This window comes from Pogona vitticeps, chromosome 4 (assembly GCF_051106095.1).
Source record: "Pogona vitticeps strain Pit_001003342236 chromosome 4, PviZW2.1, whole genome shotgun sequence".
In the NCBI taxonomy this organism is placed as follows: Eukaryota; Metazoa; Chordata; class Lepidosauria; order Squamata; family Agamidae; genus Pogona; species Pogona vitticeps.
The window spans coordinates 201,868,506-201,885,410 of NC_135786.1; the positions used below are offsets into that span (position 1 = coordinate 201,868,506).

Below are 16,905 nucleotides of genomic sequence, written 5' to 3' on the forward strand. Positions count from 1 at the left end.
ATACATTTTTAAGTTCTCTGATTATATACAGGAAAACTTTTTGGCCCTGTTGCACTTTTAGGCAGCTGCATTTTTGTGAACGTGCAATTGGTGTTTAGCTAGTCTTCATAGCATGCTTATGCAGTGCCCTCCAATGGACTGTTAAGGTGACCCAGTTATCAAACTGAGTGCAATGTGCATACTGTACAAGAGAGAAAGACTGACCAAGTGAGAACAGACTACAGTTTACCAGCACCAATTTACTGTATGGGCTATTTCTGGAACCACTTGGCAAGTATGTGATTTCTAACCAAGTGAAGAGTGTTTTCTAACATACCCACACTTGATGGGGAAATCCTAGGAAGCAGGACGGAATGATAAAATTAAGTCTTCATTATTTAGCAGAACATCACAGGACTGGCTCTTACTTAAGGTAATTGGACCATAAACTTGTCTTTAAAATGCACAGTTTTGGTTTAATACTGTGCCACTGACAAAGATATAAAGCAGCCTATTTATAACAGGTACCACACCTACCCCATAGGTAACTACTTTTCCCTTGAAAATTCATTTTCCAGAGATTGGAGATCAAACTACATGTGGCCAAGCTAATATGTAGCATGTGGCGCCATCTCTGTCTTTAAAACTTTTGTTAAATAAATGGAACTAAGGAGAACATTCTTCCTAAGTGGTTTAGCTACCAAGGTGTTACTCCAGTCACATGGAAAAGGAAAGAGAGAAGCCTCCTCTCCCCCATATACTCCATTTTCAGCAAGGATCCCCTCCAGGATATCTCTAAATTAACGAAAGCAAAAGGGGTGTTGTTGTTCCATGTTCTGAATTAAACATAGCCCATATTTTAGCACTGAGATGGGGAGTAGAATGTGATCATAAAACAGACTACAATTTCAGATCATGGGAAGGGGGTCACTTTTTCAATGTGCCTCTATTATTTTTTATTTGGTGGATTTTGCCTCGTCATTCCACTACCTGTTCAGAGCGGGCCAGAGCACAGTCCTCTCCAATTGGGCAAGTTTTTAAGTACCTGAGAACATTTTAGAAGCCACTGAATAGCGTGCTTGTGCTCTGAAAAGCCAGATACATAAAATATATATTATTAATCTTTAAAGCTTTCTCCTAAATAAATAAAATGATCAGAAGTGATATAAATCTTTGCTTATTTCGTTCTTGCAGGTGAAAATGATTTTTTTAAAAAAAGTTTCATCCCCATCGGGTCAGTTTACAAGAATATTTGTGCTTCTTTCTTTCTTTCTTTCTTTCTTTCTTTCTTTCTTTCTTTCTTTCTTTCTTTCTTTCTTTCTTTCTTTCTTTCTTTCTTTCTTTCTTTCTTTCTTTCTTTCCTTCTTTTTTGGGTACTTCAGCGCTCTTTGTGAAAAATACATAGAAGCACTGTGTGTAGAGAACTATGTAATTTGTGTAGAAGATCATGTACAAAATGCAAGGTTTTCTTACAATACTGCCCCCCTCAGTTTTTTTAATTTTATTTTTTTTAATTTTTTGCAAACATGGTTGATGACCCAAAAAAGAAAATGTGCTTTCTTTTCATAGAATTCTCTGTGTTTTTTCTCAAGGATGAGAAAATTTGTATCCTTAATGATCCATGAGATATGATCATGTGTGTTTGTACCAACTGAGATAAGGAGTGAATTTCCTGCCACCTCCCCTCACATTAATCTTCGTTCCATTTTCCTAGTCTTTTGATACAGTGCATTGTTTGGTGTTTACCTCATAATGCATTTGTGTTTCTTTTAATAATGTAGAATACAAACCACGCTTCGTTCACACCCGGCAGACCCGTTCCCTGTCTGTGGAGTTTGAAGGAAAAATATATGACATCAATCTGGAGGAGGAAGAGGAACTCCACATCCTTCAACCCAGGAACATTGTTAAGCGACATGGAAACTACGGTGAAGATGAGGAGCAGCCCCAGCATTCAGAAGATGGAGATGGTGGTGGTAAAGCCATGCTAGCTGATGGAACCCGCACAGCTGGGCAGTCAGACTCTGTCCCAGTGACGCATAAGTAAGAAGGCTTTGCCTCTAGATATTTATTGAGCTTTTTAATTGCACCATCATTGCCCAATATAGCACAGAGATAGGCTGCTGTCCCGTGCAGCTCGGCATCCAACTTTAAGAAGAACTGTCAAGGAAAACAAAAGAGATGGGGGAGAGAAGAAATGAATGTTACAAGAAACGAGGGAATGTGTTTGGAGCAAATACATTCAAAACACTAACCACTATGTGACTTATTTGTACTAAAACATTTTTTTTCAGTTGGTGATGCAGTCAGGGGTGTTATATGTCTTTAAAGCCGGGGTCTGAATGAGGTCAAAAACTCAGTGCAGACATTTAGCATGTGCAGACTTTCCTTTCCTGCTCCTGCCCTTCTGAAAGGGGTTCTGCTTGTATGTGAGTGAGTACTCTAATACAGCAGTTTTTCTGATCATGTAGGTTTCTCATCTGCTCATTCAACCTTCTTAGATCTCTCTTGAGATTTTCCTGCTCAATGCAAGAACATTGTGAACAGAGAGTGAGAACAAAGACTAGGACACTGAAGAGAGGCAATGGCCCTGGCCCTGTACCCTATTCTATTCAAGTGTAATGTGTCAGCAGGACTCAAGAAGAACGAATGCAGGATTTTAGGATGGAGTTTTAGTAAAGAGGAACAGCAATGGATGGAATTGCTTAAGGGGATATTCTAGTAAGTGACTGGGCTAGAAGCAAAATACCTGTACGGACATACAGAAATATATTGGAATATACAAGTGGACAGATGACAGAAGCAAAACTGTGAAAAGTTGTAATGAATTAGGAATGGGTGTACAGGAAGTAAAGGTGATGCACTTTAAGGAATGTTAGGAGGGCTTCACATAGTCAAACAGTGACTGGGTGAATGAATATTTGAAAGCAAGGACCTTCTACTCTTGGAATGCCTGTATTCCTATGCTGTTGAGCCTTTCTGAACTCCCACTGAATCTCTTGACAATTTTCAACTATAGTGTCTTATATAAATCTTTTGGCTATGCTTCCCCTCTAGAAAAGATTTTAAATTACTTTCCCCAAACAAGCTGTTGTGGGATGATGGGACTGTAGTGGTTTATGTTATTTTTTAAAAAAAAAAATCATTGTTAGGCAGATGTGTAGCACTTGGGCTGTAATTGACCAGGATGTTTCCAACATATAATTATTTCACCCTCTTACAGATGTTTTATTCTTCCAAATGATTCCATTCACTGTGAGCGGGAATTATACCAGTCATCCAAAGCCTGGAAAGACCACAAAGCCTACATTGACAAAGAGGTTAGAAGACCTTTCCCTTAATTAAGGATCTGTATTGGCAACTTGTGACACTATAATCTATGAAAATGTATGGATGAGTCAGGAGTTGCAAGAGGACAAGAAAGATCTAGGATCAAATTTCTGCTTACCCATTTTTAAACTGTCTATGTTTAGATTACATGGATAAATCTTAATTGATTTATGCTCTTTCTCCATTGCCACCCATTCATGGCATAGAATTTCTGAGCTTTCCGTGGCCACTATGGAAGAAGAGAGGAGAGTGAAACATCCAGGAGTCTGAGGCTCAGAACACTAACCATTGTGTGTGACCTTGAACAAATCAGTATTTCTTGGTGTCAGTTTACTATTATTGAAGTGATTATCTTGACATGTGATCACAGTTGCAGAGTACAGAATGTATTGTAAAGCACAAAAAGCTTTGAAAGGGTGGTAATTTAATAATAGCATGGGCATCAGTAATATTCCATTAATTATTAATTAATATTTAAGAAATTGCAAAGTGACAGAAACCTTTATTGGCATACTGTATAAAATTAAAGCATGCTAAGATGCAGATAAAACATTCAGCAGCTAACATGTGGCAGGGAACATCCAGATAACACCGTTAGGGCCCGGCATTCTGCGACAGTACGATGCATTGCCTCTGCATGATGGAGTAGATGTATCCAGCTGTTATCAGGGTAAGTTCCTTAACAGTGCCACCTAGAAGGTGTTGAATATTTCTCGGGTCATCCTATCCAGAATGGAAGGAAAGTGCTCAGATAAGACAAGTGAATATCTTTATACAAGATACAGTAAAACAACATATGCTGCAAGGATTCAACCACTCCCTGACCATAAGGGCAGACTCTCAGTTCTGTGGGTAAACCCATATATCTACCCTGTGCTAAGTTAGAAGGTACAGTATTACACCTAGCAAGGGTGAAAGCCCATCGGTCTTGGGGATGCTCTAAAAGATAGAGGTAATTTGGTCTTCTGCCATGGGAGAGGGGCAACTGAAAATATAGCGGGGAACAGATCCTTTGTGCAGCACTTTGCAAGGTTTGTCCCTCAATATCCAGAACTCTGTTTTGGATTGCACAGAATACCTGGGATAGGGGTATTGAACCCAGATCTGGTGACAACACCAGGGTCTTGATTTTCTTGAGGAATAGGGTCAAATCTTTTGGAAATATGCTATCAGAAAGCAGCACTTGGAATAGGATTTCCTAGGTTGAGAGGGAACAGATTCTGACCCAGTATTTAAAGAATCTGAGCCCAGCCAGGGTCTCAATCCTGTGTTGGCTGCCTTCAAGGCATAGGGTTGCATAGGAGACACAGTGGGACAAGCCAAAGATTTTATACAGGAAAGTTGATTGGACCCTTTCCACAGAGCTGTGGAATGCAGACATCCAGATGGGGACACCATAAAGAAGCTGTGCTGCTGATTTGGAATTAAAAATCTGCAGCACAGCGGGGATGTACGAGTGGCCCTAAGTACAATGAAAGAGTAAGACAGCCTGCACTGAGAGCTTTGCTGACTTAACTGTTGTCTGCCAGTGAGTTGACCAGGTGTGTCTATAATGAAAAAAGACACCCAAATACTTAAACTCTCTGACCTGCTGGATAGAGTTGCCATTGAAAGACCAAGAAAAAGGTTTCCATGTTTTGCCAAAATTATATTTTTAGATTTTTTCAAAATTTAGTTGGAGCTTGTTGCATGTCAAGTAGTCATGGCACCCACTAACTAGCCGCTTTAGGCTGACCTTTGTGCGGGGCAGGGGAACCATGTCATCCGCATATAATAGAATTGGAATCTGTATGGGGCCTAGTTTGAGGCTGTGGCCATTGATACTATGTAGGAATGGGGCAAGATCATTAATAAATAAGTTAAACAAAGTTGGTGCCAGAACACAGCCTTGCTTCACTCCTCTGTCTGAGAAAATCTGATTAGAAAGTACCTCTGCGTCAACATTTTTATGTGACTGGTAGAGCTCCCATGGAGTTTTTGAATCATAAAGAGGAACCTCCTACCAATGCCCAGCCTAAAGAGCTTTAGCCATTAGATATCTCTGTCTACAGAATCAATGGCCCCTTTTAGGTCTAAGAAAGCTGCAAACAGACCAAGTGTTGCACTGCGAAGCATATTTGGAGATCAGATGTGATAGGATCAAACAATGGTGTAGTGTAGACTTTCCTTGAAACCTGCTTGTTCAGGGCCCAGGATCTCTTGGTCTAGAAGCCAGTCTTCTAATTTTTGGAATAAGTAGCTGGCGTACAACTTTCCACTGAGGGCAAGAAGGCTTATGGGTCTATAATTTGCAGAGGATTTCTTATCACCCTTCTTATGGATAAGAATCACTATGGCCTGTATTTATGCTTTGGGCATGATACCAGATCGATTAACAAATGTAAATAGAGCAGCGAAAGCAGGCGCCCACCAATCAGGGTCAGCCTTTAGCCGTTCCAGCAGAAGGGCATCAGGATCTGGTGCCTTTCCAGTTCTAAGGTGTCGTATGAGCTTTTTAATTTTGTTAGTTGTGACAGAGGAACATTCCAGAAAATCTCTGGGTAGGAGCAGATCGGTTGGCACTGTGGACTTGCAGCTATCATAAAAAATGGCCAAAAAGTGCTATTCCCATGTCCCAGCTAGTATATAGGGAAGGCCCTGTGAATTCTTATTGGAGACAGAAGAATCCGAAACCCCTCTCAGAATTTTTTTGTTGTTACCTGTATTGATAGCCTGGGCTAAATGAGACCAGCCGTCCAGAATGAAACGATGATGGAGCTTCTTAATGGCTCTTCTGAGGTGGTTTAAGAAATTGTGTACAGTAGTGCCTCGCTTGACGAGGATAATCCGTTCCAGCGAAATCGCTGTAGATCAAAATCCTCGTCAAGCGAAATAAAAAAGCCCATTGAAATGCATTGAAAACTGCTCAATGCATTCCAATGGGCTAAATACCTCAGCGTCCAGCGAAGATCCTCCATAGGGCGGCCATTTTCTGATGCCTGTGCAGTGAAAAATCTGTCCTAAAGCACAGCGGGGAGCCATTTTACATAGCGGGCGGCCATTTTGAAACCCAACGATCAGCTGTTTTGATTGTCGTAATGCGAAGAAGCGGTTCCCGAAGCTGGGAACCGATAATCAGGAAGCGAATTTTGCCCATTAAAACATCATTTTGCGATTACAAAAGTGATCACAAAAACCTCATTGTCAAGCGGATTCGTCGTTTAATGAGGTAATTGTTAAGCGAGGCACCACTGTAAATCCTTTCCCCCAGTTGCTGGTGTAACACAATTGCAATCACTTTTGAAGACAAATTGCCTTAAGAAATCACTGTGGACATATATAGTGTTGCATACTGAGATGCGTGACTGAGCATGCAACTGATAACATATCTGCAGTGCTTTCTTAACTTCAGGCAATTTACCATTGAAAGGTATGCCATTCTCATAGCTACACAAGAGAACTTCGGCCAGTATATTAATATTAATCAGTATATTAAGTTCTGTTATCAGTTCTGCTATCAGTTCTGTTATACTGATAAAACCATTAAATGCAGTATATTATTTTTGCTTTGCAGATTGAAGCTCTTCAAGATAAAATTAAAAATTTAAGAGAGGTGAGAGGGCATCTAAAAAGACGAAAACCTGATGACTGTGACTGTAACAAAAAGAGGTATGTGAAATTATTTTTCACATCTGTCCAATACCAACTGGAAAACCAACATTCATGGGGACATGAGGAATTCTTCCCAATTTACAGTATTCATTGTTTGGTTTTGTGATTGGAAGTAGCTGGGAAATAAGGATAGCAGCCATGTTTTCCCCTGACTTTGGGTTTATTTTAAGCAGGCTTTTATTTATGTTTACAGCAATGTCACAGGCGAAAGCCAGTGTTGTTGTCTACTGGTGGGAAATGTCTTCCATCAGCAGAAATGGGAGAGGGCTGTTCTTTCCCCCATGTTGCTCCTTATACGTCTTTCAGATCTCCTCCAGAGGATTAAGAAACCTTCTGGAGCATGCTATGTAAGGGTGCAGAGGGAGGGAAGATAAAGCAAGTCCCATATCTCTGATGGACGTCCACTCATGCAATGCTAAATTGAAGCCACTCTAGCAGACTACCTATGCAACACCAGCTCTGAAGTAAATTTTAAGTAGGCAATATATTTCTGGTTTTGTTAATATAAAAACTGGAGTGCTACGTAGTCTTCTGCCTAAATGATTAACTGACTTCCTTCATTTACCAACGTCTCATACAAAGGATTTGAGCACATCTCTCACCAGGTGTCTTAACAGGTTTCTTCAAAGACAGTGGTGCACTTTATCAACAGATTTTTCCAGAATTATAGTAACAACTAAAATTCTGTTTTAAAAAGTAAATTTTATGAAAAATTTATTTATTCTCCCTTGACATTGCTTTACAGCTATTACAGCAAAGAAAAGGGGGTAAAAGCTCAAGAAAAGCTAAAGGCGAGTCACCTTCATCCATTCAAGTAAGCTACCTTTCTTTCTTTCTTTTTCTTTTTCTTTCTTTTTCTTTCTTTCTTTCTTTCTTTCTTTCTTTCTTTCTTTCTTTCTTTCTTTCTTTCTGAAGCATCTTGTAGCAAACTTGGTGGTGGAAGATTATCAGTAAAGGCTTAGGTTAGAGGTGTAGGACACAGCAGCTAGATTCAAAGGACAAATTATTTGTTTTTTCACTCCAATTTATGTGTCACTCAAACCAAGGACCTAAACCCTGTCATGGAATTTGCAGTTTCCCCATTCCACAGGTTCATCTTGATTGTTTTCTCTGTTGTTTACATTCCATTTATAAGTATAGTTTCTTTATAGTACTTCTTGATATCATGCAAGGTGAAATGGTCAAAAGAGTGATATAAAATATGATGATAATGCAGAAAGGACACAATTACGTATATGTCTATCAGGTTTACATTTAACAGCATCTTCGGAAAATGTTCCTACTCCACTATTTCTGAGGGATAATTCTTGTCAACTCTTAGACTACAATTAAATGTAGATCAAATCAGATGATACTAATGACACAACTTTGTGAGGAGAATAACATTATGAGAGGAGGAGTTCCTCTATCTCAGTTGTGTCCCCCTGGGTACTTGGCCCAACACCAGGGTCACCCGGAGGTTTGGGGAGGAGGCGTGATATTAGTCTGCAAGGATTCATTCCACTTTTCCAGACTCCCTGCCCCCTTGGGAAATGGTCTTGAGGGCCTATATTTTGTGTAGGGCTCAAGAGACAGACTGGGGGTTCTGTTGGTATACCACCCACCCTGCTGGTTACCAGCAGTCTCCCTACCTGAGCTGACAGAGGTGATCTCAGACCAGGTGGTGAGGGCCCCCAGACTTTTGGTACTAAGGGACTTCAACCTCCATGCTGAGGCCACCTTAATGATGACAGCTCAGGATTTCATGGCCGCCATGACAACCAAGGGGCTGTCTCAACATGTCATTGGCCCGACTCATGAGAAGGGCCATACACTTGACCTAGTTTTCTCAACTGGAGGGGGGTTGGTCTGAATGCGGTGGGTTTATCTTTGATCCCATTGTCATGGTCAGACCATTTCCTGGTAAAGTTTGAACTCTTTACTGCTGCTACCCTCTGCAGGGGAGGGGGATCAATTAAAATGATCCATTCCAGGAGACTTATGGATCCTGAAGGATTCCTGAATGTTGTTGGGGAGTTTCCAGCTGATATGGTCAGCTGTTCTGTCAAAACCCAGGTCGCTTTGTGGTACAAGGAGATGGCCCATGCGGTTGACATGATCACACCTAGGCGCCCTCTCTCTGCCTGCAGAACCTACAGTGGAGTCTCGACTTACGTTCGGCTCCACTTATGAACTTTTCGACTTACAGACTTCTCCGGCTGCAAAGTTTCACTTCGACTTGCGGCCGGAGAATCAACCTACGGACCAGAAGGGTGAGGTGGGGAAAGCGCCAAATCCAAATTTGGCACTTTCCCTGCCTCCCACTTCCAGTCCGTAGGCTGCAGGTCTAAGCCCCGAAATCCCAAAGCTGACAGCAGGTGCAGGGCAGCTTTCGGCTTCCAAAGCTGAGAGTGAGGGGAGGCGGGAAAAGCTGAACACTGTTCTGTGGTTGCTGCCTGCTTTGGGCTTTCAGGGTTTACAAAGCTGGACCCACTTTCCTCTTGTCTCCTATCCCCGGTGCCCAGAGGGCACCAGGGACAGGAGACAAGAGGCCAGTGGGTCCAGCTTTCTAAGCCTCAAAACTTGAGACCGGGCGCCGGGCGGCTTTCAGCTTCCAAAGCTGCGAGTGAGGGGAGGCGGGAAAGCTGAAAACCACTCTGTGACCAGTCTCAGGTTTGGGCTTTCAGGGCTTAGAAAGCTGGACCCACTAGCCTCTTGTCTCCTGTCCCCGGTTCCCAGAGGGCACTGGGGACAGGAGATGTCAGTGGGTGCACCTTTCTAAGTTCTGAAGGCCGAAAGCCGATCTGCCCGAAAGCCGCTCCGCACCCGCTGTATATCCATGGTACACAGAGGAGCTTCTGGCTATGAAGCAGTTGGGGAGACAGCTTGAGAGCATTATTGGGCCTACTCTGTGACGATACGACTGGTGAAACATCAGCATTTATCCAGTCATATTACTTCCTCGGAGTGTCATCCAGCAGAGCTATTTCGAGTTGTCTGGGACCTTCTTCAGCCTAGTGGTTTGGCAGAGGTACCAGATTGCTGAGTGGCTTGCTGTAACAAATTTGTTACACAATTTGGGGGGGGGGAATTGTTCAGATTCGCAAAGAGTTGGACTCCACTGCTGATGCAGAGCCTGAATGAGTTTCAGTTGTTACAACCCGAGGATGTGGACAGGGTGCTTGGATTGGTTCATGCCACCACTACGCAACTTGACCATTGCCCATCATGGTTAATAAAGGAATCTGCCTGGGGGGGTGTCGCACCTGGATCCTGGAGATCATCAACTCCTTGTTAAGAGAGAGAGTGGTCCCTGCCCCATTAAAGAAGGCAGTGATTCGGCCACTCCTAAAAAAGCCTAAACTGAACCCAGGTCCAGTGATCAGCTATCGACCAGTGGCAAACCTCCCTTTTCTGGGCAAGGTGTTGGAATGTGTGGTGGATGAGCAGCTCCAGGCTCTCCTGGATGAAACAGATTATCTAGATCCACTTCAATCAAATTTCAGACCGGGTTATGAGATGGAGACTGCCTTGGTCACCCTGTTTGATGACCTTTGCCGGGAGAGAGACAGGAGGAATCTCCTGGATCTCTCAGAGGATTTCAACACCTTTGACCATGGGGTCCTTCTGGACAGATTGGCTGAGATGGGAATGGGAGGCACCATTTTACGGTGGTTCCACTCCTACCTAGCTGATAGGTCCAGAAGGTGGTGCTGAGGGACAGTAACTCTGATCCATGGCAGTTCCTTAGGGTTCTCTACTGTCTCTCATGTTATTTAATATCTAGATGAAACCACTGGGGGAGGTCATTGGGAGGTTTGGGCTGACAACACCCAGCTCTACCTCTCATTCTCTACCAATCCAGGTGTGGCAGTTACCATTTTGAACTTGTGCCTGGACTTGATAATGGACTGGATGAGGGTCAATAAACTGAGGCTCAATCCAGACAAGTTGGAAGTGCTGCTGGTAGGTACTTCACCAGATAGGTTAAGGGGCCATTTCCCTGTCCTAGACGGAATTACACTTTCCCTAAAGGTCAGGGTCCGCAGCTTGGGGGTGCTCCTTGACCCGGATCTGAGCTTGGAAGCCCAGGTGGACTTCATGTCCAAGGGTGCCTTCTTACAGGTGCAGAAAATATATCAACTTTGCCCTTATATGGATGAGCGGCACCTGGCAACAGTCACACATGCAGTGGTAACAACCAGACTGGACTATTGCAATGCAATATACAGTGGTGCCTCGCTTAACGAGCACCCTGTTTAACGACGAAACTGCTTAGCGAAGAAGATTTTGCGATTGAAAAAGCGATCGCATTGCGACGTTTTAAATAGGAAAAAAACGCTTTGCAGTGATCGGTAAGCTGTTTCGCTTACCGATTATCGCATAGCAATCTTTTTCCTACAGCTGATTGGCGGTTCCAAAATGGCCACCGGGTAAAAAACATGGCCGCCCGCTGTTTTCTGGGACGGATTCCTCGCATACCGGGCAGCGAAAATGGCCACCGTATGGAGGATTTTCGCTTAAAGGTAAGTTTTAAGCCCATAGGAACGCATTGAAGGGGTTTCAATGCATTCATATGGGCTTTTTTAAATCGCTTAGTGATGTTTTTGGTTAGCAGCGATTTTTGCTGCACTGATTAACATTGCTAAGTGAGGCACCACTGCACATGGGGCAGCCTTTGAATATGGTCCGGCGACTGCAACTGGCACAGAATCAGGCTGCATGGCTGGTAAGTGGTGCCGCCATGTAAACACATATCACACCGATTCTGAAAAATTTATACTGCCTGCCGGTTGTTGCTCGGGCCCAATTCAAAGTGCTTACTTTGACATGTGAACACATATCACGCCAATTCTAAAAAATTTATACTGCCTGCCGGTTGCTGCTCGGGCCCAAATCAAAGTGCTTACTTTGACATATAAAGTCCTAAATGGCTTAGGACCTGGTTACCTAAAGGACCAACTTCTTCCATATGAGCCCGCCAATACTCTAAGATCAGGCCAGGAGGCCCTTTTGAGGGTGCCATCCCTGAAAGAGGTGAGGGGGATGGCATGTCAAAATTGTGCCTTCTCGGCTGTTGCCCACCAACTTTGGAATGCCCTCCCTATATAGATCTGCCTGGCTCCAACACTTTTGGCTTTTCAGCACTAGGCAAAGACCTTTCTGTTTAGCCAGTATTTTAATTAAGCAATATTCTTTAGCTGGCCATATGGGCAGCAGGATTTATTAATGATAAGTTAACTGATTTAATATAGGGTATTATTATAATATTGGGAATTTTTAATGATTTTAATGTTTTTCTAAAGGTTTAATATTGTTGTACGCCACTCACAGACCATTGGTAATGGCACAGCTAAAAAAATTTTGTAAATAAATAAATGAAATAAATAAATATGTTGAGCTTTTATATATAATTGTAAGAACCACCTCAAATTGGAATGGTGGGGGATCACAAATGCAGCCTCCCTAACATTGTATTGCTACCTTGTTTTATCTACCAACAGGTGTTCAAAGGAGTAGTATTATTTAGGCTAGAAACTCTGTTGTAAATCATTTTAAATTCTGTAACTGAACTCAAGTTTTTGCAAGCAGGAAATGTACTAATTCCTCCTAATCATTTCAAAGCCCAAAATTCTATTTAGATGATGGTAGTCCATGTCTGTGCAGGCTCCTGAAACCTACCTCCTTTTTCAGGGATGGGCTTTGAACTGGTATGCATAGTATGGAAAGATAGCTGTGTGAAGAATTCACATTTCAGCTTTGCAAAGACCTGGATACAAATGACATAGAAGTGTATCATCGATGTTTTAGGCAAGCTGCCTAGAGTGGTCAAAATGACCAGATAGGCGGGGGATGTATGTATGTATGTATGTATGTATGTATGTATGTATGTATGTATGTATGTATGTATGTATTAATTAATTAATTAATTAATTAATTAATTAATTAATTAATTGAGTGCATGTACCAGGGACATTTGAATGTTACTCTCTTGTCTTGTGAATCACCAGGGTTGGCCCTACCATATGGCAGAGCAAAGAGACCTAAATGGGAAGAGGTTACTGTTTACTGCTCCAACTCAGGCAGCAAAGTATCTTGGGCTTGGTCTATATATTGCAAGTTTAGGGAAGAGGGCACAGCAAGCATAGATGAGGGAAGTGAATCTCCATTCAAACTTGACAGAAGTTACCTTTTCCTTTCATCAATAAAACAGGTAGATTTGCTCAAACAAGAATTTCAGGTAGGTATTAGGTTAAACTCTTCAACCTGGATCTCTTCAGAAATTTTGAATTACAGTTTTCATCCTCCTCAATGACCATGACCGATGGTCAGAGATGATGCAGGTTATTTCCAAAACATTTGGCAAGGCACGGCCTGGGGAAGGTTGTACTATGACAAAATCTATTCTGGTTATGCCCTTGTTTATTAACTATTCTTGAATTTGACTAGGGAAGCAGCCCAAGAAGTAGATGGTAAACTTCAGCTCTTCAAAGAGAACCGGCGGAGAAAGAAAGAAAGGAAAGGAAAAAAGCGTCAGAAGAAAGGCGATGAATGCAGCCTTCCTGGACTCACTTGCTTTACGCACGATAACAATCACTGGCAGACTGCACCATTCTGGAACTGTGAGAGCCTCTTCTAAGACATACATGCTGACGGGAGTAAGGTTTGGTGTGAACTCTAAGTCAGCTGGAGAGCATTAGTCCACATCTGGAAATAAAAAAGGCCAATCCATCCAAAATGAAGACCATTGAGCCCCATTTATTTCAATGGAAGAGATTTAAACCAAGTTTGTATCTTTTCTCCATTGAAATCAGCAGGTCTTTAAAAATGTTAATATGCTTGAAAATGGCAGAAACATTTAAATGGTGGCAGTTCCATTGTCATTTTTATAATATTGTGGCCTGTCTTCCAAAAAAGGATGTGTGGTGTAGTTTTTTTTGAGAAAGAGAAAATTGTGAGAACTGATATCACTGAACCAGAGACCTTATGCTGGGTGGCTGCAGAAGCCAGTAAGGTAGCAACATAACAGTTGTCAGTATTTCTTATGTTTATAAGGGGAGTCAAAGTGTAGGTGCCTGGAATTTGGCTGGAGGTTTCAGGAGTTCTGATTTCAAAAATTCCCTTCCCTTCTTCTGGGAGTGCTTTGGGGCTGTGCGGCTTGCCCAAGGCCACACAGGCTACCTCATCTGGAAGACACAATGGGGAATTGAACTAGCAAACTTTGCCTCTGCATCCAGATACCTAACTCACCTCTATCTTCCCTAACTCATGGAGCTATCCAGCCAGCTTTAGACTCTGCTTAAAATCCACACAAGTGGAAGATCCATCTGGGTCACAGGTTGCCTTTTCCATCTGCTTTGTCCATCACTTCTCTTCCCATCTCATGATGGGGTACAGCACTGTGGGAACATCCCCACATCTTCCCACAGCCATGTATGATTTGCCCTTTCTGGATTGAAGTAAATACATACTTCCTTAAATGTTTGTTTGTTTTTCCTTCTTCTCAACAGTGGGATCATTTTGTGCTTGTACAAGCTCAAACAACAACACTTACTGGTGTTTGCGAGCAATCAATGAAACACACAACTTCCTCTTCTGTGAATTTGCTACAGGATTCTTGGAATATTTTGACATGAACTCTGACCCTTACCAGGTAAATAGGGGTTAAAAGTTATTTAAACACATTTTGCAAAATAAGATGTCATTGTACAGTAGGACCCCCATTATCTGCAAGGAATTGGTTCCATGATTTACCATGGATGTCCGAAACCGCAGATACAGAGGAACCCTAATACACCATACAAAGAGGTGGGACAAAGACCAAAGCAAAGCAAGCAAAGTGTGCTGCTTATATACTGCCCCATAGTGCTTCAAGCACTCTATGGGCAGTTTAAAAGTTAATTATGCAGGCTACACATTGCCCCCCCAGCAAGCTGGCTACTTATTTTACCGACCTCAGAAGGATAGAAGGCTGAGTCAACCTTGGGCCGGCTACCTGGGATTGAACCCCACACACAACACATCCCCCTGTTTGTTCTTCTACACACCCAGGTTCCCTTTCAGGCATGACACGTACTTTTTACCCTTTTTCGCTGCCACCAGAGGATATGTTCCTCTCTGTACCAAATATGACTATTAGATCAGTGTTGTCCAAAATAACCTCCTTCATGGATTGCTGCCTTGTCGTGGCGAAGGGGCTTGAGTAACTCAGAGAAGCTATGGGCTATGCCGTGCAGGGACACCCAAGACGGACAGGACATAGTGGAGAGTTCCGACTAAACGCAATCCACCTGGAGTAAGAAATGGCAAGCCACTCCAGTATCTTTGCCAAGAACGCCCCATGATCAGAAACAAAAGGCTAAAAGATATGACGCTGGAAGATGGGCCCCTCAGGTCGGAAGGCGTCCAACATGCTACTGAGGAAGAGTGGAGGACAAGTACAAGTAGCTCCAGAGCTAATGAAGTGGTTGGGCCAAAGCCGAAAGGACGCTCAGCTGTGGACGTGCCTGAAAGTGAAAGGAAAGTCCAATGCTGTAAAGAAAAATACTGCATAGGAACCTGGAATGTAAGATCTATGAACCTTGGGAAGCTGGAGGTGGTCAAACAGGAGATGGCAAGAATAAACATCGACATCCTGGGCATCAGTGAACTAAAATGGACAGGAATGGGCGAATTCAGCTCAGATGATTATCATATCTACTACTGTGGGCAAGAATCCCGTAGAAGGAATGGAGTAGCCTTCATAGTCAACAAAAGAGTGGGAAAAGCTGTAATGGGATACAATCTCAAAAATGATAGAATGATGTCAATACGAATCAAGGCAGACCATTCAACATCACAATAATCCAAGTTTATGCACCAACCAGCATTGCTGAGGAGACTGAAATTGACCAATTCTATGAAGATTTACAACACCTTCTAGAACTGACACCAAAGAAAGATGTTCTTCTCATTCTAGGGGACTGGAATGCTAAAGTCGGGACACAAGAGATAAAAGGAACAACAGGGAAGTTTGGCCTTGGAGTTCAGAACGAAGCAGGACAAAGGCTAATAGAGTTTTGTCAAGAGAATAAGCTGGTCATCACAAACACTCTTTTCCAACAACACAAGAGGCGACTCTATACATGGAAATCACCAGATGGGCAATATCGAAATCAGATTGATTATATTCTCTGCAGCCAAAGATGGAGAAGCTCTATACAGTCAGCAAAAACAAGACCTGGAGCTGACTGCGGTTCTGATCATCAGCTTCTCATAGCAAAATTCAAGCTTAGACTGAAGAGAGTACGAAAAACCACTGGGCCACTCAGGTATAATCTAAACCAAATCCCTTATGAATACACAGTGGAAGTAAAGAACAGATTTAAGGAACTAGATTTGGTGGACAGAGTGCCTGAAGAACTTTGGATAGAGGCTCGTAACATTGTCCAGGAGGCAGCAACGAAAACCATCCCAAAGAAAAGGAAATGCAAGAAAGCAAAAGTGGCTGTCCAACGAGGCCTTAGAAATAGCAGAGAGGAGAAGGGAAGCAAAATGCAAGGGAGATAGGGAAAGTTACAGAAAATTGAATGCAGACTTCCAAAGAATAGCAAGGAGAGACAAGAGGGCCTTCTTAAATGAACAATGCAAAGAAGTAGAGGAAGATAACAGAAAAGGAAAGACCAGAGATCTGTTCAGGAAAATTGGAGATATTAGAGGAACCTTTGGTGCAAGGATGGACATGATAAAAGACAAAAATGGGAGGGACCTAACAGAAGCAGAAGACGTCAAGAAGAGGTGGCAAGAATACACAGAGGAATTATATCAGAAAGATTTGGATATCCCGGACAACCCAGACAATGTAGTTGCTGACCTTGAGCCAGACATCCTGGAGAGCGAAGTCAAGTGGGCCTTAGAAAGCCTGGCTAACAACAAGGCCAGTGGAGGTGATGGCATTCCAGTTGAACTATTTAAAATCTTGAAAGA

The 16,905-nt window shown here is 42.5% G+C and overlaps 1 protein-coding gene across 4 annotated transcripts in view; it reads left to right on the plus strand.

Annotated features, from left to right (window-relative positions):
- Positions 1-16,905, plus strand: part of SULF1 (sulfatase 1) — a 134,924-nt gene that overhangs the window by 106,075 nt on the left and 11,944 nt on the right. For 2 of the 4 annotated variants that reach the window (XM_072999011.2, XM_020812507.3), the window contains exons 12-17: positions 1,761-2,022; positions 3,203-3,299; positions 6,863-6,957; positions 7,706-7,774; positions 13,390-13,562; positions 14,451-14,593. In XM_072999011.2, the coding sequence (XP_072855112.2) occupies positions 1,761-2,022; positions 3,203-3,299; positions 6,863-6,957; positions 7,706-7,774; positions 13,390-13,562; positions 14,451-14,593 (839 nt within the window). The remainder of the gene's footprint in view (positions 1-1,760; positions 2,023-3,202; positions 3,300-6,862; positions 6,958-7,705; positions 7,775-13,389; positions 13,563-14,450; positions 14,594-16,905) is intronic. The other 2 variants (XM_078393807.1, XM_072999010.2) reach the window with 1 other exon arrangement.